Source organism: Convolutriloba macropyga, chromosome 15 (genome assembly GCF_964194025.1).
Source record: "Convolutriloba macropyga chromosome 15, txConMacr16.3, whole genome shotgun sequence".
NCBI classification, from domain to species: domain Eukaryota; kingdom Metazoa; phylum Xenacoelomorpha; order Acoela; family Convolutidae; genus Convolutriloba; species Convolutriloba macropyga.
In genome coordinates, this window is record NC_134482.1 from 34,359,241 (window position 1) to 34,387,089 (window position 27,849).

General features: G+C 37.6%; 1 protein-coding gene across 1 annotated transcript; it reads right to left on the bottom strand.

Moving 5' to 3' along the window:
- On the bottom strand, nt 1-27,640 carry LOC142354300 (uncharacterized). The gene is made up of 8 exons (XM_075406563.1): nt 26,942-27,640; nt 26,133-26,275; nt 24,853-24,994; nt 17,815-17,952; nt 7,776-7,918; nt 3,723-3,830; nt 2,435-2,581; nt 1-276 (listed from the first exon to the last, which is right to left on the bottom strand). The coding sequence occupies exons 1-8, from the start codon at nt 27,261-27,263 to the stop codon at nt 145-147; spliced, it is 1,275 nt and encodes a 424-aa protein (XP_075262678.1). The 5' UTR covers nt 27,264-27,640; the 3' UTR covers nt 1-144.
- Nucleotides 27,641-27,849: the final 209 nt, after the last annotated feature.

Sequence of the window (27,849 nt, forward strand, 5' to 3'; positions counted from 1 at the left end):
TACTTTGAGCAATTATTACATCATTACCAGGCGCTGGTGACTCAAATTATCACTGTTTTCTCTCACTTATTTTTGTTTCGCATTTATATCAAATGTTTTACTCTCCATATTTCAACACAAAATAAAGTAGATCATTGTTAATCTTCAGTATCCGCCTCCGCTTCCGCCTCGACCTCCACTTCCTCCTCCTTCTCCACCTCGACCTCCACTTCGGCTTCCGCTTCCTCCTCCCCTTCCGCCTTCTGGTGCAGATTGGCCTTGGAGAGCGGGCCACATCTGAGAGGGAAAACATTTAAAAGCAATAAGTTAGATTAAACTTAGATTAATTCTATGGCTCAGAGATGCACGAGAGTTTCACAAGTTGAGGTCAAAGATTGAAAGTCGGTACATCCGGACTGAAATGAAAACACCAGATTGGTCGTACGTTCAAAATTACATGGTCCCAAAAAATTAGCTATCTTGATATCTTGAACCCACAAAAGCGATGATGAAGGCGACCTTGAAATTTAAAACATAGCTGGCAGATTGCCAGAAAATAGCCACAATAGCTTCGCAGATCTGCAGCCTCGACTACAGTTAAAAAAGACAGACCAAAACAATTAGATTTTTCATTGAAAGCTGAGATGTTAAATTTTGAATAAGAATCTGTATAAGTTATTTCTGCCTCTATCAGTTGCTCTCAAATAACCTTCATTTAGAGTGACACACATTCATTTGACCTCGTCTCTTTGAATTAACGTAAATAAAAGTCGATTTCAAAGTGAGGAAGTCATTTTTGAGAGTGAGGTAAGTCACGTGTGACCAAAAAAGTAATCACGCAAGTGAACAAAAAAACTCGCTCCACTAAGAGCAGAAAACTGACGTCACATACGCAATTCAGTTCAAATAGCATGAACGAGTGAACTAAAAGCAGATTTGAAGTGGTTGTGACGTCATATGGTCGTAACAAAAATCTTGAACAGTACAGTAAAATCTTTGACGTACAGTTCAAAGAATTTTCATTGACTGCGAAAAATACTAGTCCTTGAACGGACTATGAGTGAATTGGGAAAACCATTTTCAAAAAACTCAAATCAAAAAAATTAAAAAACTAGAAAATCAATGTCAAAATGCCATACGTGTACAATAAACCACTAGCGAGAAATGAAAATTTGGTTCAAACAAAAAAAATGTTAGAATGATTTATGAATGGATTGGGAAAACCACTTAGAAAAGAAATTCGATCCAAAAAATTGAAAAAACCGTAAAAATTGAAGTGAAATTGCCGCATTTGAACAAAAAACCACTAGCGCGAGAACGAATTCTTGTTCAAACACCGTTTTCTCACTCTAGTTCAAGTTTAGAGTTAAAAATGTCACGCCGCAAAACCACTCGCTTTTTCGCTCCATTTCTGGTTTCGACGTTGTTACCGCGTAAATGAGCAATCTATTTATATGCGCTACTTAAATAAAGCGAATTGAAGCCAGAAAATATTACGTAATCTCTTAACCATGTAAGCCTTACAAAAAGATTAAATGTACATTAAATCTCTTCTAATTTACGTAGAAAGGTTGGAAAAAGTTTGTTTAACATAATTTTCGTTGAGCCTACTAATATACTAAACCGATTGCACTCTTTTTAGGCTTAATATTTTTATGTTTCAAAAACGTATCGGTGACCAATCTGAGCCAAAAATCGGCTCAGACAAAATACCGGCTAACAAATACAGATAGATTTGCCGGGCCATTACAATGTGCTCTTTTTGCCTTGATATCACGTTACATACAGTCGTTGTTACAAAAGCGTTGCTTCGCCTTCTCGGTGAGGTTAAACTAACGAAAGACTGTTTTATCAGCTTTAGACGTGACCAAAATCACTACTCCAATTTGACTTCAAAAATCCTGACAACGTGGAACAGATCTTAAAAAAAGACAGCGCCCCAATACAATTCAAATTCGTTGAATTGTAAAAAACCAAGAGAAGCCCAACAATAGCCCCAGTTATAGCTGTGCGGCTATTAAAAAATGACATAGGCTGTTTTAGACGCGCGAAAGTCTTGACATAGACAAATTTGAACTGACGATTCTGGACAGACGCAGCTTTGAAGGCATATAAGAACAGCCATAGGAACTTTGACGTTCGCGGCTGTCTGGCCCTGCCGAATTCCAGTCTGGGATCTCAGCCAGAGTAATGCGGAAATTGTTTTCATCATAAAACAAAAGCATCACTAAAAATATAATATATATATATATATATATATATATATATATATATATATATATATATATATATGATAATCAATTGAAATACTTTCTAGAGCCACTTAGTCTTCAAAAGTAAGTTTTGGCTAAACTTTTATTTTTTTCTTAGATAACTAATTTTTAATTGTTTGATAAGCTTCTTAATGAGCTTACACTAATTTATTCAACCTGGTATATGATCAAAATTTAATCACCTGGAAGGATTCCAAGTTCATTCTGTTTGCCCGGATGTTGAGAGATATGGCCATGCCTGGCTTGTGGGGCCTGAGGGAGTCCGGAGTGTCCTCAATGATCTCCATGGGTCCATAGAAGATCAACTCAGCCATGTCTTCTATCAAGGCCTATAATTACACATCGAATCGAGATTTCATAGAAATCAAAATATAATGCGAATACGTTTGTACCTCAGTCAAACCAGTAATGAGCGGATTCAAAACTGGCAAGACTTTTTTGCATAAACCTCGCTGTATATGAATCTTGGACTAAAAAAAATTAAAGGATTGTTTAGCTCTATAATTTGATCTATAGACGAGGTTAAAACTTTAAGATTTCGAATTTATGACTCCGATTTGCTATGTTGCAAGAATCTTGAAAAATCTTACAAGACGACGCATTGTCTCTCAAGAACTTTTTGGCCATTTTTATTCTTATAAAATCTACAATTTTACAGGAAGCATGCAAGATCTCACAAGATGAACAACCTTTGCAAGATTTGTACAAGATCATAAAACACTCGAAATTGGCTTTCTAAAGGGTTCACTATCATTTACTGATAAATATTGTTCAAAATAAAATTTAATTCCTTTAAAAATGAAATAAAATTCTCTATTACGGTTTTTGTTCTCAAACAGAATCTATAACAAATTGTAATAATTTCAGAAAAAGTATCATTTCCGAATTATAAATGGCATCTCTGCTCTGCTTTTCCCCCTTTTTATTCGACTTTGCAAGTCTGTTACTTTTCAGTGAGTTTTTTGCACGCAATGCTCTTGCTACGTATACGTTATTAGTATAGAACTATTACAGCCGGAGGGAGAGTGGGGCGATTGCACTGGCGTGATGGCGATTGCACCCTAGTGTCAGCTAAGAGTCACAAGTGTGGCTAAGATTTGTGTTTAGAGAAATTACTTAGAGACCCTAAGAGGCGATAAGCATCAGTTCAACCCGGTGTTTAAAAGTTGGCGAAATTTTTGGTACTCCCCTTTTGTGCTCGTCGAGTGTTATAGAAATGGTGTCTATTCAAATAGCACGGCAGTCACCCAATCTTCGTCTTAAATATTATTCAATCTATATCACAATTTTGGGTCTTTCCCATTATAGCCCCCCCCCCATGAAATTACAGCCCCCCATTATGGTATAATTACCACGATTGGGGGGCGGGGCCTATAGGTTATCTCACCACTAAGATGCGGGCTATAATGGGAAAGACCCACAATTTTTGAGCTCTAATGCGCATTCTTTTCTGGAGTGACTCTCTATAACCTGGATTGATTGGATGTCAGTCAGGTCCAGTTCTGATAGAGACTCTGCCACTTCGTCAAGCAGCTCTCCAGCTGTGTCATATGTGTCCCGCACGAAGTCCAACAGATCCTGAAAAATACCTCGAAATAAATTTTAAAATTGTGTTTCAACTTGAGTGTCCATTAGTTCACAGAGCCGGTACAAAATTGCAAAGGGATTATATTCTATTCAGGCTGACAATCAGAGCTGAAACAAGTCAAAAAGAAAACTCCGAAAAAGACACTGATCAGTGTAGATTGTAACATGAACAGAATCTGTACAAGTAATAAATAGTCTATCTACAGTCTCTGGATTTACAGTGGTTCAGTACTGCAATGCTCTGAGTGGTCAACCCGGGTGCATCCTATCTTGATACAGATATCAGGGAAAATCAGATATTGCGGATTTTATTTGCGTAGAATTTTTGTCATATTCGTGAAAGAATTTTTGGCGGATTATGGTCATTGATTTCGTCACAACGTAACAATTAAGTTTTCAAATTTAAAATTCAAACAATTAAAATTTTTCTTTCAAAATTTTGTTTCGTATTATTTGCAATTTGGACAATTAGAGGCAAGTATTTTTCGCAGCCCTAAAAATCACTAGTTTTTTAATTTGGTGAAATCCAGATCGTTTTCTATTCAGATATTTTCCAATCGATATGGAGACTTTTTTGTAATCATATAAAACGGGTAAAAAAATTAGAAGTTCACCTTTCACCTTAATCATTCAACTGAAGCATACACGAAAACTGCTACTTTTAATTTCCGAATGATTTAATTAGAATGTACCTTTCCGAAATAGTACTTTTTTAATGTAATTTTAGGAGAATTTTCCGTTTTTAGCACAAAACTGAACAAAGAGGCCCGTTAATGTAAAATCGCATATAAATTTCCGACACCGCTCAACCACAATTTTGGCTTAACCGTCTACCAAATAAGGAACAGATAGAATACCCCCAAAAGTTCACGTTTTTTTTCAAAAAAAAGTTGGTGTATGAACAAAAAGATCGCCTTCAAGGCAAGTAACTCAGTAGAGTGGAGTGAAAAATGCTGCATTAGATTGATGAGATTGGCCATTATTAGAAAAAGCGAGTCAAGACAAACAGCAAAATCAAACAACAACAACAAACAAAACCGACTAAACATCGGAAGAATTGCTCTCGAACGAATTGTGGGTGCTCTAATCAATTGCGATTTGCTTCAGTCGGGGAGAGGGGGAGCCTAAATGAGACAAAGGAGACTAAGAAGTTCAATAGTGGGCTTCAAAAAACCACATTAAAGGTTAATATAAACTACTATTAAACTTAATGTGAAAAATGGCACAAGTTTCGGCGTGCTTTTCATTTGACATTTAGTATTAAAATGCCGCCAAATGAGCTCAGCTGCTTGAAATTGTGAATAACTCAAAACTTCAGATCACATAAAAGGCAATAAGTCAAGGGCGTAAAAGTAACTCGAAAAGCCAAAAAACGTTCAGGCAAAAATTCTGCATAAAAAGACACACGTTTAAAACAATTACTTCGGAGCAATAGAGATCACTCCAAAATAAAGGACGAAAACGTGAAGCCACTTGAGAAGTCAAAAAAGGTTCTAGAAGAAAAACGCAAAACCGTCAAGCAAAAACTTTGCATAAAAAAAGACACACACGTTTAAAAATAATTGCTATGAACATCGTTTAAGAGCAAATAAACTTTAATTACCTCCAAAATGTTATTTCCGTTTTTTTTATAAAAATTAATATCAAAGACAAAATAGCTTCAGATAAAAAAGAAATTTTCTTGTTTCTTTAGAAAAAATATGGGACCAGTCCATAATAAAGCTCCGTAAAAAATAGACAAAAAGAACAACTACAATAAAATTAAAAAGTTCGCTCATTTTTTTTGAAACTATTAATTTAAATGTAATCAGAACCTTAAAAATCAAATGACAGCATCCCACAGGTTTATGATTATCTATGTTTCGATAGGAGGGAATTGAAACCCGTCTTTATTCAATTTTTTATGTGGTTATAAAAAGAACAACAAATAGAAAACAAACAAAAACTCGACAAAAAATGCCGGCGAAAGCGGTCGAAGCCCTAAAGTCAAATTCTGCCCCAAAAAATATGCTCTATTGCGCTTTCCTTAAACGCCAATAACGTGGTTTGTAATTTTTCATTGATGAAACTAGGTGACAAGTAGACAAAAAAGCACAAAAGGGGCTAAATTAAGTAATAATTTCGTATTTTTCGAAAAAGAAGTATTTCCAAAATCATAAAAACCATTAGCTACAACTTGAAATATTTAAATATGTTCGTTTATTCCAAGCGAAATCCTTCAGAAATGTTATTGTTCAGAATATCCCTTAGGTCTACAAAGAACTCCATCCAAATATGACAAAAATCAAAAATTACTTTGAAAACTTTTTTTTGAAAAACCCGTGTCGAACCAAGAAAAATCATAACTAAATCATTGAAAACTTTTGATTTTGTGACGTCAATCCCTCTTGATGCCATACTTTGACTCTAATAATGTCATATATGACTAGAAATCAACAAAACTAGGTAACAAATAGACAAAAAAAACGAAACTGCGAAATTAAAAATGGTTTTTAATTTTTGAAAACAATTGTTTTCAAAGTCATGAAAGCAAAGTCATCAGCTATTTAACAAAATGAGACTGTCGGTTCTTCTTTTTTACACAAAAAGCCAATGAAATCTGCCATTATCCAGGAAACTTCATACAACTAAAGAGACAAAGTGAAATCGACAGTTAAAGAAAAGAGTTAAAATTTCAATTAAATCATCCGAGAAAGTGGTGTCATTAAGACAATAATAACGTGACTGCCATTAATGTGAAAATGTGACAAAGTGAGAAAAAACAAGAAAAATGGACAAATGCCTTAAAACAAAAAAAAGACAAAAAAACTATTTTTTATCAATGCCAGAAAATCATATTTTAACCGCAATAAAGATTAAATTTCGATTAAGTGAAAAGAAGAAGCAATGTTTTCGGACACTAAACTACAGATGACCAAAAAAGTAGAAGCGAAGTTCAATAAGCCATTTTTTCTTTGAAAATTTATTATTTTTAAAAGTTAAAACGACCATAAGCGTTCAAGTAAAAAACTAGATACATTAGTTTGGAGCTGCATAGGAAACCAAATAGACTTATTATCAAAAAGATTTGATTTGAATTATTCTGTTCTTTACTAGATGTAAAACAGATCATTTTTTTAAGAAAGACCGACTGATTACAACTCGATATATTTTTGTTTTGTTACCGTCAGAAATTTGCCCCAAAACTAGCCCTGCTAATGTTGTTCCTCAAATATGAACACTTAATTTTCTGAATGTTACAAGTATAGATAATTTTTTAGTCAAAAAGTCAATAATAAAGGAGGCATTTTTGATAATCTTCGAGTAAAGTCAGCAAAAAAACGGAAAAATTTTAGTTTAGCAAAATTTTAGAGCACTCTCATTGGAAGTGTAAGTAGGACCAGCCCCTTTTGAAGATTACAATGATTGTGTTAGTCGTTTTTGGGTGTATATTTCTGGCAAATTTAATTAGTGGACCAAAAAAGCCTTTTTTGTGCTGTTTTTGATGAAAAAAAAGTAGATTTTTGAAATATTTTGCCTGAAATTTTACCAAAAAATTAAAATAAAACTTTCAACAATATTTTTGTCTTTAAGAAATAATCAACAAAATTGTTTTTAACAATTTTTAAGTTTTTTTGGCAAAATTGAAAAAACTTTAGGCAAAAGCTCCGGAAAATCTAAAAAAAACCTGCAATTCGGTCTAACATTCGCAAAAAATTAAACGTCGATAACTCGCTCTAGAAAACGAAATTAAAAAAATCTTTTTAATTACATATTCTACGCTGAACTGGCTTTTTAACGATACCACTCACAACTCTCTACAATGAATATATCGATTGGTCAAAATTGATTGAAAAAAAAACCCAGTTGAGTATATAGTTCCTCCCTCCTCAGGAGGGGTCGGAACAACTAAAGCTTCCAATATATCACAAAAAGGGTGGGCTGGGATTGGGATACCTCCAACTGTTCCTGGATCTGCCCGTCAATATTTTCCAGCTCCCACATGGTGGCCCCTCCCCCACACAATGCCCCGATCTCCTCTCCCACTCTCCTCTCGTGGGGAAAGGGGCGTGCCTCCAGGAAGTGACGATGCATGCCACCTGAGGAAAAATAGAGAACATTCAAGCACCGGAAATTTGTTTCCAAAAATTTTCCATGGTTTATTCAAGTTCGGTCTTTAGCTCCCGGTTGCAATGTGAGGGTTGTTAATAGCAGCATATTGTTTAAAATGGGGCGCAACAGTCATACGCACCCTATAAGCTCTTATCAGTATCCTTATCCAGTATCCTTACAAGTTTTTCCATAGACGAAGAACTGCAAGAATCAGGAAATTGTTTAAGCTGTTATTATATCATTTCACTCTAATTCTTCATCACTACCTAGAGTGTCGTACTTTTTAAACTATTAATTGTTAGTTGTTTATTTAACATTTGTTTTATTCCCTGCAATCTGTAATAAATGTGAGTGATGAAAAACAACACAAGCTGCGAAGTCTCAGATACCCGAGAATGACCAGAAAATTATCCGGCTTACTGAAAGGGTTCAATTGCCTGAAATGAAACTTGAGTTGAGTAAGTAATGCTCAGTTGACTGCTATAAAAGTGAATTGTAGTATCTTAACAAAAAATGACGCTTAACGGAGAAATTGGAACAAAGTTACCTCCTTGTTTACCAAGTTTGATTGTAATCCTAACTCTCATACTGTACCAAAAATATATGCGGAACATTTTTTTTACCGAAGGTTGTGCATCTTTTAGGCGCAGTACAATACAAAAACATAAACCGAATAACGTCCGATGAATTGCTCTTGAACGATTGGCAGGGGGCAATTTAGTTTAGGGTTGTAGCTGAGAAATTTTTTGGGTTCAAAAACTCGGACTTCATGTCGTTTCTAAACCGAGACCTTAAGCATTGCAGTCAGATATCTTAACAACTTAGCTACAACGATTTTGAACATCAACCTCTTGCAATCGCTTTTAAAATAGCAACAAATTTCATTTTGGAACGAGAGCAACTGAAGTCACTCAAAATGCAGAAGTCAAGCGTGAAAAAGTCACGCGAAAATCCAAAGAATTTTTTTCAGTGGTATAATTTTTAAACTGACAAAATACTTTGTTAGAGTGCTCATGGCCGAAATAAGCTCTAAGTTTAGTTGATTTTCATTTGCAAACAAGTTTGTACCCACAAATCACCACGGTACCCACGCAATTGAGTCTTTGCTTTTTTTGTTCCCATGGACCCACACAATCGATCCTTCAAAATTTCGTCCTCCCTCATCAACCCACACAATCGGGTAGATAAAAAACGGAACTTTCTAGAACAAAATTTTTGCCTTAAAAATGACAACACGTTTACAATAATTGATTCAAGCTTTGTTCAAGAGAAATTGCTATCAATATAAGTTAAAATTCGTTTAAACAGAAAATGATTTCTTGTAACTACGCAACAACCAACTATCGACAGTTTTCTTAGGTGGAATCTATTGAACAATTGTTGAAGTAAGCAAAAGTAATAAATTTTGAATCAGCATAGCTCAATTTTATTTTGCCGATCAGATTTTTGTTTACTCTGAGCCTGAACATGTTGATATATTTTGAAACTTGAAACTAAACATTGAAATCAAACAGATAAAAAGCAATGGTTTAAAGTTTCACAAAAGAATACGGAAGATAGAGGTGCAAAATTTTAACTTAAATATTACAACTGGAAATGAACGCCGAATAGTACCAGATACTGCAATTCCAAGCAGACCACGAATCGCTGTCTCATCATCTGAATTGGTCAACTTGAATTGAAATCTTGAGTAAATGTGGAAAACATAACCGACTAAACGTCGGAAGAACTGCTCTCAAACGACTAGTGGGAGCTCTAATCAATTGCAGCAGGGAGCCTAAATGGGACTAAGAAGTTCACTAGTGGGCTTCAAATAACCAAATTAGAGGTTACCACTATTAAGATTTAAAGTGAAAAAGGACACGAGTTTCGGCGCACTTCTCATCTGAATTTCAGTTTTAAATTGCCGCCCATTGGGTTCAGCTGTTTGAAATTGTGATTGAGAGAGAATTTTAGATCACACAAAACGCAAAGTCAAGGGCGTAAAAGTCACTCGAAAAGTCAAAATGGTCAAGCAAAAATTTTTTATAAAAAATATACACACGTTTACAATAATTGCTTCTCTACGAGAAATTTCAACCACTTGCGCTTGGTAATTTTCTAGGACGCTCAGTTAATTTGTTCCTGGCAACTTAACATTTTGTTTCTGTTTTAGAGTTTTAGGAGCCACAACCAAAGCTAGCAAAAATTTGCTGTTCGTTACTTATTGTAATTCATCATGCATAACTAAATTTTTGTCATGAGCGTGAGTTATAAACAGCCTGCAACTGCATTTTGTGAAACATCGTTGAAACTAGCTCAAAATTAGAACACGCACGTTCAATTTTCAAAGTGTCAGATCTCTTCTGTTCCAGATTCTACAATGCCAAATTGAGTGCCAGGTTTCAAACTCGCTAATTCGTGTTTTAAGCAAGGTTGCGTGACTCTGTTAAAATTACTTCAAAAATCTGACTTGTATCTCGAACACAAGTTGAGGTCTGGTAATCGTTGACGAGCAAGACTCCAGAGGGTTCCTCGTTTCCACAGTTGCGCATATTTTTAATTTCATTGCATTAGCATGAGAACCATATGCATCTTAGAACCCTTAAGCAACATTTTCTGGGTTTAAAAGCCACTAATTTTCAAAACACTAACGGACATGGTTATGAAAAATTAAAAGTCTTAAGAGCTTTTGTTCGATTTTTTTGTGATTAAAATCCACTGCTTTTCAAAATGTTCATAAGCAAAAGACCTCCAATATATATCCGAAAATAAATACTTTTTCTAGACAAGCTATGCAAGCAGAATATCTATTTGTTTCGATCATCAATTACAATCGTGATACTCCATACAAAGTTGGGCCGAATTTGAATAATTCCATGACCCTGTCAAACTCTCTATTCTCATGTAAGCCAAAACGTCTAAATTCCGCGTGAAATACTAGAATGTTTCTTTGTTTCAGAGTCAACATGCACTGGAGATAAGCCTTTCTAAGTTTAGTCACGTTTGATTAACTCCTTGACCCGTTTGCAAAAGCCATTCTTCAGAACGCATATTCGACATAATTTTGGAGCAAATAGACTTTTTTCAAGCAAAAAGAAAACTGTGATATATCGAGAAGTGGTGAACTTGGCAATTTAAGTTAAAACTTTGATATATAAAGAAAACTTTTGTACCTGATGTTTGGTGAAGTGAAATTGAATAATGGCTTCTAATTTGAACCGAATCGTCGATTCAAATTTGTTCATACCACAAGTTTATCAGTGTACACAAACCATAAATTTATGTGATAGATTCGAACTTCCCACCACCAGATATGATCAGAAACCAACTCTCCGACCCTCCCAGTATATAGAAATGACATTTTCTCAGGTAGGGAGAACAATGTGTTAAGTGCAAAAAAACTGCACTAGTACTTGCCATATACGGCAAGGGGAAAAACTTGTTCACAACTAAGGTGTAAATTAACCCATATCAGTTTATCTATATCTAGACGGATCTGTAAATTTTCATACTGATACGGACTATAAATACCTGCGAAATTTTGTAAATTTAGGCCATTTTGAATTCAATTGTTAAAATAATAAAATTCTTGTTACTCGTGCTCGAGACCACGACAAGAATATTTTGAATTCTTGCAGTCTGCGTGGTCTCTTTATATTGATCTAAAATTTAAATGTTTGCTGATTATTTCTTATTGCCAATCTTAATGTTTTCTCCAATCTCTGATGTTTCTTCCTCTCTCCTTCAGCCTTTTAACTCTCTTTTTTTTAAAAAAAAATTCCTCGCGTGATTACTGGACACGATTGAAAAATACGAATTCAAATAATGACATAATCGAGATGTCCTAAATAAGTTAAAGATATCTAATCTGGACGAACAAAAGTAAGAACTTGTGGTGTTTCATTTGGTTTGTGCAATTTCTCGGCAGGCTGAAAATATGTACTTTGAATGTTGCTGTTTTTTATGGTCTGATGAACTCATAAAGGTCTGAAAGTGAACGCACTTAAACTTTGGTGTTAGAATCACCAATATTTTTTGGAGCTCACGATGGTCTGGACATGTAAGTTTTTGGTCTGGGATGTTGTAGACAAAATTTCTGAACGCATGATAATCTGGACTAATGGACTTTCCATCTGTGACGGTCTGGACATAGTCACTTTCCCACTGGGGCTGTCTGGATACATTTACCTTTGTTCTGGTACATCAGCCTGCGAACGGTTTTGCATTCTTGGTTAATGAAATCGAAGTTTTCTGTTGGGTTATGGACTTTCGCAAGCGGAATAAAAGGCGTTTTTAACTAAGTAAAAGAATTAATTTCTCAAAAAATGAGAGAATAACAAAATGATATTTTACAGTAGAATTTAGAGATTTACAGGAGAGATCTGATTATTAGATCAAGATGGTGATTTGAATTTGGGGATGAAAAGGACTCAAAAGTCAGCTGTATATATACCCATTATCAGTGTGAAAAAGTCAAGATACAAAACTAATCTTAGCACCGTGATTTATAGTGGGGTTCGCAAGGGTTACCCAATATGGTTTGCTTCTGCAAATCAGTCGCAAAGGGAACCATAAATGGAATGCATTTGCACTTTTCTAAGAATTCATTCACAATTCCGGAGATATCATCATCATTTAATACATGCTGGGAAGATTTTACATCACTTAATCTAACTCTAATAATAGTTATCTAGATTCACCAATTTGAACCGAATATTGATTCTCAGCACCATTTCTTGACGATTCATTTATATAATTTCTTTGATCAAAATCATATTGCTTGTCTTTCTAATCTGGTAAGTCAAACTTTCTTTCTAATTCTCACTAAGTCTAAGACTATAGTTTGATCGATATTCTAACACCCCCACTCAGACTTGAGCTGATTGCGTAGAGTCTGTTCCCATCAAAACTGCTCTGAATGTTTCCACTTTCGAAACGGGTAAGGACTTTGTGAAGATGTCCGCTGCCATTTTGTCTGTAGGGACGTAATGAATTGAAATAGTCCCATCCTCAGTCTTGTCCCGGATGAAGTGAAACTTTGTTTCGATGTGCTTGCTCCTTTTGTGCATGACTGGGTTTTGGCAAAGTCTGATACAACTTTGGTTGTCCTCTCCAATTGCTATTGGACGTTTCTGTTGGATGCCAAAATCCTCTAGAAGTTGTTTCAGGTAGAGTGCTTCCTGAACTGCTGCTGCCATGCCCTGATATTCTGCTTCTCATGAAAAAAGAGCAACTGTGGCCTGCTTCTTGACACCCCAGCTGAGTGCTGCGCCACGTCCGTTGAGCTTGAAGTAATAGCCCGTTGTTGATTTTCTGTCGTTCACGTCTCCAGACCAGTCTGCATCACTTTCCCCCACTAAATCATAACTAGCCTCTTTTGTGTAAGTAAGTTTTAAACCTCTTGAACCTTGAAGATATCGCAGAAGTCGTTTTCCGCACATCCAGTGTTGATTGGTAGGTGCATTCATGTGTCTCGACAGAATATTGACTGTGAACATGATGTCTGGCCTCGTCTATTTGGCCAGATACAGAAGTGATCCAACCAAGCTTCTGTAGATCCTCTGGTCCACTTCTTCGTCTCCGTTCTGTGCTGTCTGAAGTTTCAAATTCAAATCAGCTGGAGTTCTTGAGGGTTTGCATTGATCCTTTTGAAACCGCTCAAGCATTGTTTCTATGTAGCGTTCTTGGTCAACTGTGACTTTGCCCTCTTCTCGTCTGATTCTTAGACCCAGACACCAGTGTAGTCTCACTCTGTCTTCCATGTGAAAGGTTGCTTCTAGTGACTTCTTGACATCAGAGACCACTGTCATACTTCTTGATGCTACTATGATGTCGTCAACCCAGACCAAGATGAAGGTGTGATCCTCTGCATCTGATCTTGCGAACAAGCAGTGATCGTTCCTGCTTCTGGTGAACCCCTGTCTCAGTAGGAAGTTTGCCAGCTCTTTGTACCAATTGTTAGCAGCCTGTTTCAAACGATAAATTGATTTATTTAGTCGACATACTAACTTCTCCCCATCTGATCCGCGTTTTACAAACTCCTGTGGCTGTTCCAGATACACTTCTTCCTCGATTGGTGAGTGCAGGAAAGCAGTCTTGACATCAAATTGGTGCATCACATGGCCCTGCTTCGCTGATAGCTGAAGTAGAATCCTGAATGTCTCTGGCTTACAGGTAGGCGCAAAAGTCTCAAAGTAGTCCAGTCCTTCCACTTGTTTGAAGCCTTTCGCCACATAGCGCGCTTTGTATTTGTCCACTTGACCACTGGGTCCCAATTTCACTTTGTAGACCCATTTGTCCGGTATGACGTCCCTGTCTGTGGGTGGTCTCACTAGGTTCCAAGTCTCGTTGTCTTGGAGTGCCTTGACCTCGTCCTTCATTGCCCGGTGCCACTGGTCCCAATCGTCACCTTGCTTGGCTTCTTAGACTGTTTTGGGTTCCACATAGTCACAGCAAGATGGGTCCTGATTTCTCCAAAAAATTGCGGAACATTCCTTGTTCGTGTCCCTCGTCTGGGCTCTGCTCTGTCCGCGTGTTCCAGTGCATCTTCATTGAAGCCAACTGTCTCTAACTGTGAGAAGTCTTCTGTGTCACTGTCTTCCAGTGACTCTGAGTCTCTGTAACTCCCTCTTGTTGCAGTAGATCCTTCATCTAGTGCTGTTTCTCCAGCATCCGAGGCCTCTTGTCTCAGTGTTGTTTCTTGAGTATTCACGCTCCCTGCGTCATGCCACTCCTCCTTTATTGCAGTAGATGTGTCCTGTCGTTCTCTGTTGTCATCATCTTGATGACCATCATCTGGGTGCCAGATTCCCAGTTCCGACCCATCACCTAGTAGGTCAGCCGTTTCTTTGTTGTCAGGGATTGAGCTCACTTCAGACTCCTTGATGATCTCATCTCGAACTGCCATCACCTTGCGTGTGTTGGGTATGTACACCAGGTATCTGTTTTCTCCTTCAGTGTAACCCACAAACTTTCCATCGAGTGCCTTGGGTTCAAGTTTGCTGACTTCTCTGTCCCTCTTCCTCATGAAGACTGTGCAACCAAAAATAGATAATTTACTAATTGAAAGCTTAGGTTTTATACCTCTCATCAGCTCTGCTGGTCATTTTTCTTCTCCTCGTCTCACAACCAAGTTTCTGATCCTTGCTGCGTGAAGAATTGCTGCTCCCCACATCATCTTCGAAAGTCCTGAGTCAATGAGCAAACATCTTGCCATCTCCAGCAGTGTCCTGTTGCACCTCTCAGCTAACCCATTCTGTTGTGGCGTCTCTGGTATGGTCTTTTCCTGTAGAATGCCTGCATCTAAGCAATACGTCTTGAACTGCTCTGAGAGAAACTCCTTCGCATTGTCTTGCCTCAGCTTCTTGGGCGTCCCCACACTGAGAACAAATTTCTTCAGGCTGGCCAGTGCTTCACTCTTTGCCTTAAGCAAGTCCACAAACACAAACTTCGTGTATTGGTCTGCAAACACTATGCAGAACAGGAACCCTGACAGTGACTCTACTCTGAAAGGTCCCATCACGTCTGTGAACACTCTCTCCAGTTTCTCTTCTGCTTGGGTCTCTGCCACTCTTGGTATTGGAGTCTTTGTGATCTTGGCCAATGCACACACATTGCATACATCATCGAGTTCCCCCACTGTCTCTGGTGCATTCCTGACCACATCCGCTAGATTCAAATGACCCAATCGTCTGTGCCACTTCCTTGCACTGTCAATTTTCACGCTGTTGGAACTCATCTTGAATTCTAGAACGCTGCAGGGTAAGTAAAACAAATTATTTTCATGTGTTAGTTTTACCCGAGTTCCCTTCTGGAGTTTCATGCAGCTGTTTCTTTTCTCGAAAGTGAAGCTATGTCCCCATTCCGTGCATCTTGAGACTGATAGGAAGTTTGAAGAATAGTCCGGCACACACAGAACATTTTTGAGTTCGCATTGGAATTCCCCTTTGTTTGAGGGTATGCTGATCCTCACACAGCCTATGCCCACCACTCTGGAAGCCTCTCCGTTGGGACTTCTGACCACTGATTGAATGGGCACAAAGTCCAGGAACGCATCGATGTTCGTCACTATGTGATCTGTACAACCACTGTCCACTAGCATGCCTGCTGTCTTCCACTGGGTAAGAGCTGCCCACCATTACTCGTCTGGTGTAGCCAATGTTGGACCCATTGCCACTGACTCATGTTTGCCTCCATCTCTTTGTCTCTTGCATGCCCTGTCTAGGTGACCCTTCTCACTACACTTGCTGCATTGTGCTGTCTCCTTCTTCCTGCAGTCCTTGGCAAAGTGTCCAGGGATCCCACACACAAAGCAGTTTCCTTTCTTGGGTCCCTTCTTGAAGTCACGCTTCACTGCCAGTGCCACTGAACCACTTTGTCCCTTGTGTCTCTGCACCGTGCTCTCATGAAAGTTCTGCAGACTTTTCCTCAACTCTGTGAAGTTGGTTGCCGGGTTAAAGCTTTCCTGTATAAAAAAACTTTCATACCTCATTGGCAGACCATTGAGGACCAAGGCGTTGAAGAGGGTCTCTGAGACTGCTTCCCCTGCTTCTTGTAGCCTTGTGAGCAACTCCTGTCCTCCGATGAAGAAGCTGTCCAAATCCTCAGCATCCTCGAGCTGCAGTCGAGCAAGCTGTGCCACTAAAGTCACCACTGTCGGCGTCTCCACACTCTGAAATCTCTCTTGCAAAAGCTTCCAAGCCTTTGCTCCATCTCCAATGCCGTCATTTCCCACACAGTCATGTCTCATCAGCATGAGGGTTGTTGCATCTAGAGTCAGTGCCAGATGGCACCACACATTGTTCGGTTTCTCCTTGATGTCTGCAACTTCCTCCTCATATGCATCCTTCAGCACCTTGTGGTTCTTCTTCTCATCATTGGTTGCCCCATTGGCCAGTGGCGCAGGCTCATTGGGTTGCTCCGCATTCCCCAGTAGTGATTTGTAGAGTCCCTTCGTCTGCATCATCGCCACAAATCTTGTGCTCCAGATTGGAAAGTCCTGTGCTTTTCCTGTGTAGGTCAGCAGCTTCACTGTCTGTTGATCCATTGAAGTTTGAGCAGGCAAAACAGTTGTGAAAAGAAAAGGTACTAAGCAGAAAAGGATTATGACTGTCAACAACAAATTAGTTTTGTTTTGGAAATTAAATTTATGACTTAGAAAATTGCTGGGCCCATAACCTGTTGGGTTATGGATTTTCGCAAGCGGAATAAAAAGCGTTTTTAACTAAGTAAAAGAATTAATTTCTCAAAAAATGAGAGAATAACAAAATGATATTTTACAGTAGAATTTAGAGATTTACAGGAGAGATCTGATTATTAGATCAAGATGGTGATTTGAATTTGGGGATGAAAAAGGACTCAAAAATCAGCTGTATATATACCCATTATCAGTGTGAAAAATTCAAGATACAAAACTAATCTTAGCACCGTGATTTATAGTGGGGGTCGCAAGGGTTACCCAATATGGTTTGCGTTCTGCAAATCAGTCGCAAAGGGAACCATAAATGGAATGCATTTGCACTTTTCTATGAATTCATTCACACTTCCGGAGATATCATCATCATTTAATACATGCTGGGAAGATTTTACATCACTTAATCTAACTCTAATAATAGTCATCTAGATTCACCAATTTGAACCGAATATTGATTCTCAGCACCATTTCTTGACGATTCATTTATATAATTTCTTTGATCAAAATCATATTGCTTGTCTTTCTAATCTGGTAAGTCAAACTTTCTTTCTAATTCTCACTAAGTTTAAGACTATAGTTTGATCGATATTCTAACATTTTCTCAATGACTTCATCAGAGTCACATAACCAATATATGTATGTATCACGTACGTCTGTAAATTAACTCTTTTTATTTTCAAACTGATTGACTGATTGACATTATAATACCTTGTACATTCATGACGACACTGTGCAGACCCTGGTCGCCATTGCCATTGGTATCGTCCAGAAAGGCAGACACCATTTCCTCATCTGGAAGTCCCAGATCCCACAAATCACCCACAAAACAGTTCCCAGGCTCGGAGTCTGAAAGTACATGCCTGAACAGATTTGGGGGCTTTTTGCAAAAACCTGTGATGATTGTTTTTGCGCCATAGATATTCTGAATGCGCTGAATTTTAGTAATAAATGGGCTGAATGGGCCTAAAAGCGCTGAATTTTAATTTAAGTGATTCCCTTTCAAATTTCTTTGACCTTGATTTATGAGAATAACTGAAAACTTAATTAAGCGATCATCTTTGGAGGATTGGGATTCATTGAACCAATCCTATCCGAAAGTATACACACTAAATAAAGTTCAGGTCAATTAACCTGAAAAAATACCTTAACTTACCTGAAACGTTCAGGTAGTTTTGCCTTACCTTAACTTACCTTAACTTACCTCAAATTTACCTGAAAATTACCTGAAAAATTAAGGGGGCACCACCTAAACTTTTACCTGAACATACCTTAAATTTACCTGAAAAACACACCTGAACAGTTAAGGTAAAATTACCTAAACTTACCTGAAAAACGCGCAAAAATTACCTTAAAATTTAAGGTAAAAGTACCTGAATAAATACCTGAAATTTACCTTAACAATACCTTAAATTTAACCTGAAATTTTAAGGTAAATGATATTAGTTAAGGTAAATTTACCTTAAAAATTAGGGTAAAAATTTAAGGTGTTTTTAAGGTAAGTTAAGGTATGTTAAGGTAAAAGTTCAGGTGGTGCCCCCTTAACTTTTCAGGTAAATTTCAGGTAAAAACTAACGAATTAAAGGTAAAATTAAGGTGCGTTAACGTGTGTTAAGGTAAAGTTCAGGTAAGGCAAAACTACCTGAACCGGTTCAGGTAAAAAAAATTTCAGGTAAAATTACCTGAAAAATTAAGGTAAACCCTATGTACATAGTCGAATGGGGAAAAAGTCTTAGCTTGTTCATGAGCATCAACAGTCTGTTGTGTCGCCTTACACAATTGGGTACACTATATGTCCTGCTTTTGCAGTCTACATGTCCTGATTTTGCAGTCCTTCGACATGTGACCCGGTCTCAAACAATTCAAACACAGTCGGAACTTCTGGACATGTTCTCGTCGTTCATTTACTTTCATTGATTTGAACTTTTCACACGTCCAAAAGGGGTGTTGTCCGTCTTTGAAAGGGCATTCAAAATTCTTGGGTTTGCTTGAATCTTCAGCGTTTGAAGAAAAGGTACTCGTTTTCGGTCTATCACGGCTTTGAAACCTATTTCTGTCAAACGACGAGTTTGTCAGTGCCAACAGGTTCTCATGAATTACTGCTTTGGAGGGAAGCCACTCTTTCAAAATAAACAGGTTGCCTCTCAGTAGTAGACGGTTTTGCATATACTGCAACCACTGTTCTCTCTGGTCGGATGTGTATCCAAGTTGAGTCGAGGTGTTCACCACATTTGTAACAACATTTGCAAATATGACGATGCTCGTAGAATTGTTGTGCCAAATTGGAGGATTAGTATGTATTTTTTTTGAACTGCGCGTTGACTATGACATCTTATCTGCCATACTTCTCACAGAGTATATCCCAAGCATGATAGTATGATTTTGAGCTGAATCCCATTCCCGATATTGCTGCTTTTGCTTGACCCATTAGACTGGTCTTCCGGTATTGCATCTTTTCCGTATCGCTAATTGGCTTTTGATGAACAACAAAATCAAAAAGACCTGACCACTCTGGCCACTCCAGTGGATCTCCTGAAAACTCAGTCAGTTTTAGTTTTGGCAAGTCATTGGCACCACTGCTTGTTACTGGTTGGTAAATGACTTGGGGAGTAATTTGATTCATTGTGCTCCTGTTTCTGCTCTGAGCAGACGTGTTTCGAGAGTTGTTAATGGGACTCTGACTCTTGTTTCTGGCTTGAACTGCTGACGTTCCATGCTGCTGAAACGTCGTCCATGTCAACGGCGCTGGTGGGTCCGTTAATCTAATTGGTTTACGGACTTCTGGTTTCTTGAGATTGCTCGGTTCTGTCAGTTGCGTTGAGAAAAGTCCTTTACCCGGTTGGAACAGCGGGCTAGTTTTCGAGTAGGTGCTGAAACGTTTGTCAACTCTGTCCTGTGTGACATTCGTTGGAGGGTCGATAACAAAGTTTGGAGATAGTGGCCGTCTAGGGACGGACTTTAGAGCCACTGATTCTGCCCACCCTTCTGTTGTTTCTTGGTTGCGTCTTGATGCAACACTTTCTATCTCGTCTGCCACTGATCCAGATGCCCTTGAGATTCTTTTGGTTAGCTCAAGTTTCAGACGTCTTTGTTCTTCTTCGGCCTCTGCTTTCCCTATTTCGTTTTCAAGGGCTCGCTCATGCTGTCGAAGACGCAGTTCGTCTCCTTGTTGTTGCATCTTTAGACGTCACTCCTGTTCTTGTTGTTGTTGTTGTTGTAAGCGAAACTCTTGTTCTCGTTGCTGTTGTTGTAACTCTTGTTCTCGTTGTTGTTGTTGTTGTTGTTGTTGTTGTTGTTGTTGTTGTTGTTGTTGTTGTTGTTAATGTTGTTGTTGTTGTTGTTGTAAACCTAATTCTCCTTATTGACGACGAAGTTCCATTTCCTCACTCTCCTGCTTTAACTCCAACTGCCGATCTCACAGTCGTTGCTCCGTTTCTCTCTTAGCTCTTAAGTTTTCTAGCTCCATTTCTTCGATCTGTCGCCTTCTTGATGACCGCGAGTTGGCGATGCTTGGTTGTTTTCTGCTTTCTTGTGTATCAGAATGCCTGGAAGAGACCTCCACGTTCCCTTCGGCGTTTTCTATCGCTCCATTTCTTGTATCAATTACAGTCTTGTTTGGGTCTTTATCACCCGCTGATGTGGATGAAACTAACGATGTTTGATTTCCACAACCTTTGCTGTGCCTGTAGAGCTTGATCTCGATAGTGACTCCTAATATCACTGAAATCCGCAAACTCTCCGGCACGAACTACTGGCCGTGTTATTTGAATCCATTCTGTGCATATCTCATCTAGCTTTTCTACTTGCTCTTCCATTTTATTACACAATGTCTGTTTTTTTGAGTCGCTTAAGTTTTCTGACTTCAAGTTCTCTTCCAACTTTGACAGCTCACTATAATTTGGTTTAATAGCGTCAACTAATTTGAATGCTTGTAGTGTGTCTTTCCGATATTCAACTAGTTCTGTGCGGAAACGTTCAAGGTCTCGGAGAAAAGGCACCTTTTCAACTGCCCATCGCAAAACTTTACTCTTTCCTTCTAAGATACGCTTAATATCATTGTCGAAATTTTCAAAATACTTTGGTTTTAATATTAATCTCTGCTGTTGTCTGTTTTCCTCCAGTTCATCGTAAATTTCGAGGAAACATTGATATGCTCTTTCTGCAGATACCGCTTTCTTCTGAGCCAATTGACCTTTCACATCAGCAAGGTGTCCGTCAAATGTTTTGAGCAATTCAACTTGCTCACTTTCTAGTCTCTCGAGTTGGCCTGACATCTTGTAGTCAGCCGTTTTCCATTGTCTATTGGGGTTCTTTCCCGCCGCCATCGTGAGGATTTCATTCTGGTCCAACAAATTGAATCGAAGATTCGTTGCTGTTTGTGTTGTTGTTGATGTCCGGGTCGGCGGACCAAATGTTACGGCTGCTCAAGAATCTCAGCAGAACCGATATATCACAGCCTGGTTCTCAAGTTTTACGACGGCCTGGTTCTTCACAGTTTTCGATTGACTAACAATCTCGCAGAAATCATTTGTCGCACGGACGTATTAAGGGACTGTAACTTTAATTTTGTTGATTGAAGTTAAGAAAATCCTTAGTGATAGTCTAAGTTCAATCTCGTACTGAAGTTTGTAAGGCTTCAGCCAGTGTTAGTAAGGTTGCTAACTTCTCACCAAGTAAGCTCAACTAATTTCAAACTCGAAAGATTTTAAGATCTAGCAAAACTTAGCAAAAAAGACTTAAGTTGTTAAAGAATCAAATTTTAGTCAATCTGAGAGCCAACTGCTCTGTATAGCAGTTTTTAGTGGTTCTAAATACAATTCGGTTTTACTATTTAAACAATTGGGCTAAAGTAAATTATCAAATATTTATCATTTATAACATCATCACTACTGGTTTCTGATTGGTTAATCAAGAAAAAGATTTAGGTCATTGTTTACATAGTAAATGTCAAATTACTGCAATATTTACTTTTATTGACATAAGCACGGATGGTTTTTACTTGGCTCTTAATGCCTTGAATGTACGGTATTTGAGCTTTAATGATCACGTAAAGTATCATAAAATAAACAACTTATGAAATTCAACAATAAATGAGAAAATATCCAAAAAATGCCAATTTTGCACCAAATAAGTGCTAATAGCCACACTTGTGGGTCTGATGCAATAACGTTCGTTGGATCGATGAGTAGTTTAGAGGTAACCCTAACTGTGTGCCATAACCTCGGTTTGCTCGGGCTTTGCCTTCCGAAAATTGGGGGTATACAGATTTTCGGTCCCAATTTGTAAAAATTTTCAGAAATATTTTAAAGAATCCAAAATCTTCTCTTTTAACATCAATTTAAATAATAAACGACGAAAACAACCATCTTTCACTTTTTATCTCATTTTTTGATCAAAAGAGTTGTCTATAGAAAAACCAATAGTCGGAATTTTTTATTACTGATTTTATCGGTATTTGAGGATGCTTTTGTAGCCATAAAATTTTTCTGATCATGTTTGCTCTAATAGTCTTCTTATTGAATTGTCAGTGAACCTGTTTGATGCCTTCAGTTGATAGCTCTCAGGGTCTTTTTTTCTTCGGCGGCTAATTTAGGTGAGCTCCTTCTGGAGCTCAGTAATGCACCGTCCGTAGTAGTCAAAGAAGTTTTAAAGGCTCATGCAAAAACTAGCGCACTGCTGGACAAAAATTTGCTGAATAGAAAAACATGCACTAATTCTTGTAACTGAATCCAAAATCTTGCAACTGAATCAAAAATTTTGCAAGAATTTTGCAAGTATCTTGATACCGGTTTGCATTTATTTGCAAGATTGCCTTTCAATATTCTTGCAAGTTTTTTATTCATCGTCAAATAGGGTAGTATACAGAGTATTTTAATTGAGTGTCATTTTTGCGACTACCATAGATTAGTAGGATCTAGTTATTAGAGCCGAACGGTTGCAGAGCTGAATAAGAAAAAAAAGAGAATCAGAGCCGAATACTTAAATTTAATAGACAAATTAATCTAATTGGTTTAAATTAAAGTAAATCTATGGTGTGCAGTAGATAATCTTGATTATCTATGGTGTGCAGTTTGGTTGCTCTCCACTCTGCCTCTCTTTGGCAGTAAACCCACCCCCGGCGACCACTGAGGAACCTTCGTTACCCGATTTTATAACCATTTTCCACAAACAATTGCCTCCAAAGTAATGGGGTTTGAGATCAACCAATCAATGCACGGTGAATATTCGGCATGAAATCTCATTTGGTCGCATTCTGCTCTCCGACCGTGTGTCTCTACATGTTTCTTCCGGATTAGTTTTTACGGTGACTGACATTGAAAAAGCACATGATGCTAAACTAAGTGTTCTCCCTCACTCTTGCTGAAATTGGCAAGTTTGCTGAGTTCCAAAAACATCACTAAATTTAAATATTATTTTTGCAACAAATATTCAACCACAACTTTGTCAATTTTTCACTATCTTTTAAACAGCTACAACAATGAAGTGATCTCCCATTGTTGCCCTTTACAATGAGGAATGGAGACCAACAAAACAGTTGAGATTTGCATGGTGAAAAAATACAAATTTATATATTGTGTAGCCAGAAACTAAATATCAACTCATTTCAAGCTGTACTGAATTATAGTATAATGGTGACTATGAGATTCTTAACATTATCTAATTTTTATGCTTCAACGCTTGAAAAGATATCACAACATTAGACATTTAGAAGAATATTTTGTACAAATGTTTTCTTTTATAAACATATCTGTGTAAAAAATTCAATGACGAAGCAAAATTGGTAAAACAGTGAAGGTTTCATTTTTGTTATCTCAGAAGTTATCTTGAAGTGAACGAAGTTCGCAAAATCCATTTAAAGTCAACTAAAAGTCTTTTGAAAGATCCAGCATAAGCTTTTTTTGTTAGTAATGCTTATTTGTTTGACTGCAAAAACAAGTAGGCAATTTTCTGGGAAACTGTCAGAGAGAAATCCTCCCGATAAATGTCTCTAAATGCTCAACCACAACAACGGTATGAACTTGAGCGTGATCTTCCTGAGATAGGAACAAAAATTTAAGACAAAAACATTAGAGGTGAGGATTTCATCTTACACGTCAGAAAATCGTGTTTCTAAAATTTCGTGAAACAGATCAGCACTTGTTTTTATGACATCTGAAGTAACTATATTTAAATGTTGTTCGTGTCAGGAGAACTGCATAGATTCTTATGTGGTGATAAACCAAAAAACGAAAAAAAAATTAAATTTGGTCAACAAAAGATTTTTTTTGACGATATACCGTTTTGCTGAACCATCACTGCCCCCCCCCCCCCCCCCGGATAACATAAACAAGTGAAAACATTGTCTTAAAAGATAAAAATTCTTCTCAAACCATGAATCGTAAATTATCACAAGCGAGAAAATCATCATGTAAAAGCGATAGATTGGCACCTATTTCACAAAAATTGCGTATTTTTCATTACATTTGAAAAAATTGTTTTTTATCTCACGCAATTGGGGCGACTGATTTTTGGCTGAAACAACAAGGAAAAAAGGATCCGAAAGAAAAAGTGGAACGTTAATAATTTTGACCTTTATTCCTGCGCTTAATAAAGTTCGAAACACTACAAAAAGTTTGGTAAAAATAAGCTACTGCAAAAAGTGGAATTGAAAGATATTCCACCTCTCAACTCGGTCTCGAACTCACGCCTCCAATTTCTTCAGCGGCAAGTTTTAAGTAGGCATTTTGTTATCAGAATGAGATTTATTACCATGTGCTGCAGAAGAAGTTCTGATTGCGACAGTCTGGTCATTGTAGTCCACCACAATTGTGTAGTTGTAAGTGGTTGTCCCTGCCTCATCATGGCCACAATTAGGCACGCTTGTCTGCCATATATGGTCACTGTACAGAATCTAAAACAACATCAGATACACCGAAGCTAAAATGATACTGAGCTTGTCTCGTTTCTTCCGTTTATTAACTCAATTTGTGAAAAATCAGTAATATTTTTAAAAATCAGTAATATTTGTGAAAAATCAGTAATATTTGTAAAAATCAGTAATATTTGTGAAAAATCAGTAATATTTTTATTGCTCTTTTCTCGTTACTCTTCCTATGGCAACAGTAGCAAGAAAAAAGTGACGGAAGAATTTGGTCTAATACCAGAGCAGAATTTGGCTATTGTTTGATTTTTTGTAGTTTTCATTGGGCTCTTAAAAATTATTTCGCAGGTAAGTTAAAGCACTCACGTGTACACTTTAAAATGTCGAAAATCTGCAGAGCCAGAAGTTAAAATGCCAGAAGTTGCTACTCAGCCAGAAGTTGACTTCCGTTGACTTCCATCATTTCAAAACGTGCGCGTTTCTTTTCTTAAGCATGGTTAAGTGACTCTGCAGAAGTCACTTTGAAATTCTGACTTAATATCTCAAACCGCATCGCGGTTCTCAATAAACGCCAGAAGTTCTCGGTGACTTCAAGCAGAGCCACGTAAACACTACTTATGCAACTGTTGTAATCGCATCAAGAATTGGTTAAAACATTACCACGTGGTTGTTATCGCTCTCTCGAAGTCATTCAACTCGACTTCGCCTCAGATTTTGATCATTTCTCTGATGGCGACAACAATCCTGAGGTAATATTCACTTCGCCATACTGTAAAGTAAACTTTAGTCACCAAATGCTTCTTGAAACACATGCAATTTTTTAAATGCCTCATCTCTAGTGCCTGGTCGTGCAATGACAGGCGGTCCAAATACAGTGTCAGATTTTAAACTTCGAACCGCAGCGTAGTTACCAATTAATTCCAGATTTTCCCAGTGACTTCATTAGAGACACGTAACCTACATATAGAGAATCAGGATTGCTTCCGTTTGCGCCCCCCCAGTACGTTATGCGCCCCCGTTACAGAGCACGTGTCATTACAAAGTAAATCATTATGCAAAAAATGGCACGTGCGTCTTGGGGTGAAAATAATATGCACGCACTAGAGTGGGGGGAAGGGGGGTACAAACGGAAAAGATTCGAGAATCTTGATGTGTTTATATGACCTACCATGTGTTCCATGTAAGTGTGTCCTGGTTCATTGAATGGTCTGTTGGGTCCTCTCATGTCACAGTACCCAATGTCATAATAGTCATCAGGAGAGTACACGTGATACTCTCCCTCCTCCTCACAGTCCACCTCAACCCACTTCTCTGTAAAAGGTGTTAACAAAATATGAACAAATTAGGAACGGCATGTTAACGAAATTTGATTAAAATTTGAACAGAATATAAACAAAATTTGAACAAAATAATAGGAAATAAACGATAAATGAACATTCGTTTTAGAAATGTATCATAATTGGATTTCGATTTGACGCAGTTAAAAGTTCTCATAATTTTTGTAAGTACTTTGATTATTGTGCTCAGAAATCGACACAAATTAGCCCAAGCTCTATGTCAAAATAGCAAAAGAAAAAGGGTCAAGTGGGTTGAATAGTTTGAATATAAACACTTTCTAAGATACGCACTCGCAATATAAATCAAAAGGGGGGTAAGAGGAAGGTAAGATCCCCTAACTTAGAGTGCATGCTCCCTCCCTCTGTTCTCAAATAAAAAACCACTGCTTTCAAAGTTTTAACTTTCAACATGTTAATTGAGTCGTTAAAAAAATTTTTTTCTTAAACTTATATTCAAAAATTTACATTCAAATCGTTATCTCAATATGGTTTATAGGCTGACCATTGCAACGAAAAGCAAATATCCTAAAAGTGACTTCCGTTTTTTAAACCAAATTTGAAGTTAATTTGATTGTATTTGTAACTAAGTATAGGATAACAATTTGCAACCATTTTGTTCAGAAAAATTCATATAATATACCTTTATTATGATGGACGAGGAATTTAACAGCCAAAACAGTGAACCCAACAAGGGCAATGCCCGCCACAATACCCAGGGCAAAACTCACACCCACGCAAAACCCACTTTTCTTCTTCCTCCCTTTGGGTGTTTTCACGGCAACCAACCCCGACCCATTATTTTGCCCGCCCCCGTACTGCGGTGGTTGGGTAGTTGGTTGTATCGGTGGCAACGCAGGCTGAGCGCCCCAATGTTGTACGCCCGGCAATTTTTCGGGGTTTTGTTTACCCTCGTCAATTTGATCGCCTGCTTTCTGCGGTTGTCCAGCAAAAGGATAAACCATACTTTACCTGCGTTATGATAACTCGACAATTAAATTGCGTTTAATTTTGAAAATTTTAATAGAAATTTTAGAAAATTTTTGAGGCAATTAATGGTAAAACTGCTTTTTGATAGAAACATAGAATTAATATGCTTAATACGCAGGAAAATGTGTCCAACTATAATGAGACTTCAATTGATCAACCAATGAATGTTTATCAAAATATTGATTGCTTCAAAAAAGCAGCAAACTGTAAAATTTTTCCGAAATTTCCCCACAAATGAAGTGTTTAATATTACATGAATTTCAGTGGAAATCTAGAACTGAAGAGCGCATATTATGGAAAATAACGGCAACTGCTTTTAATTGAGCATTTAAATCCACCGTGTTTAAATACCAGGTGCTTTAAATTACTTTTTCCACAGTTTTTCTTCCGTTTGACAATGTACAGAACGGAGAGGAAAAATCTGCTCTTTTTAATTATTCATACCTTGCTTCCATGGTTTGCTTCAATTGACATAAATTATTCATAGGGATATTTTTGATGGAGCTTTTACTATTTTCCTCAAGAAATGCTGGTTGAGTATAAAAAGAGTTCATGTTATTC

What these genes read in the sequence shown, in the direction of transcription:
- LOC142354300 (XM_075406563.1), bottom strand. Translation starts at nt 27,263, where the DNA reads ATGGTTTATCCTTTTGCTGGACAACCGCAGAAAGCAGGCGATCAAATT. An exon ending in CCTCGTCCATCATAATAAAG is followed by an intron (nt 26,276 to 26,941) that starts GTATATTATATG and finishes CACCTTTTACAG; the next exon opens with AGAAGTGGGTTGAGGTGGAC. An exon ending in CTGACATCCAATCAATCCAG is followed by an intron (nt 2,582 to 3,722) that starts GTTATAGAGAGT and finishes GTGTAATTATAG; the next exon opens with GCCTTGATAGAAGACATGGC.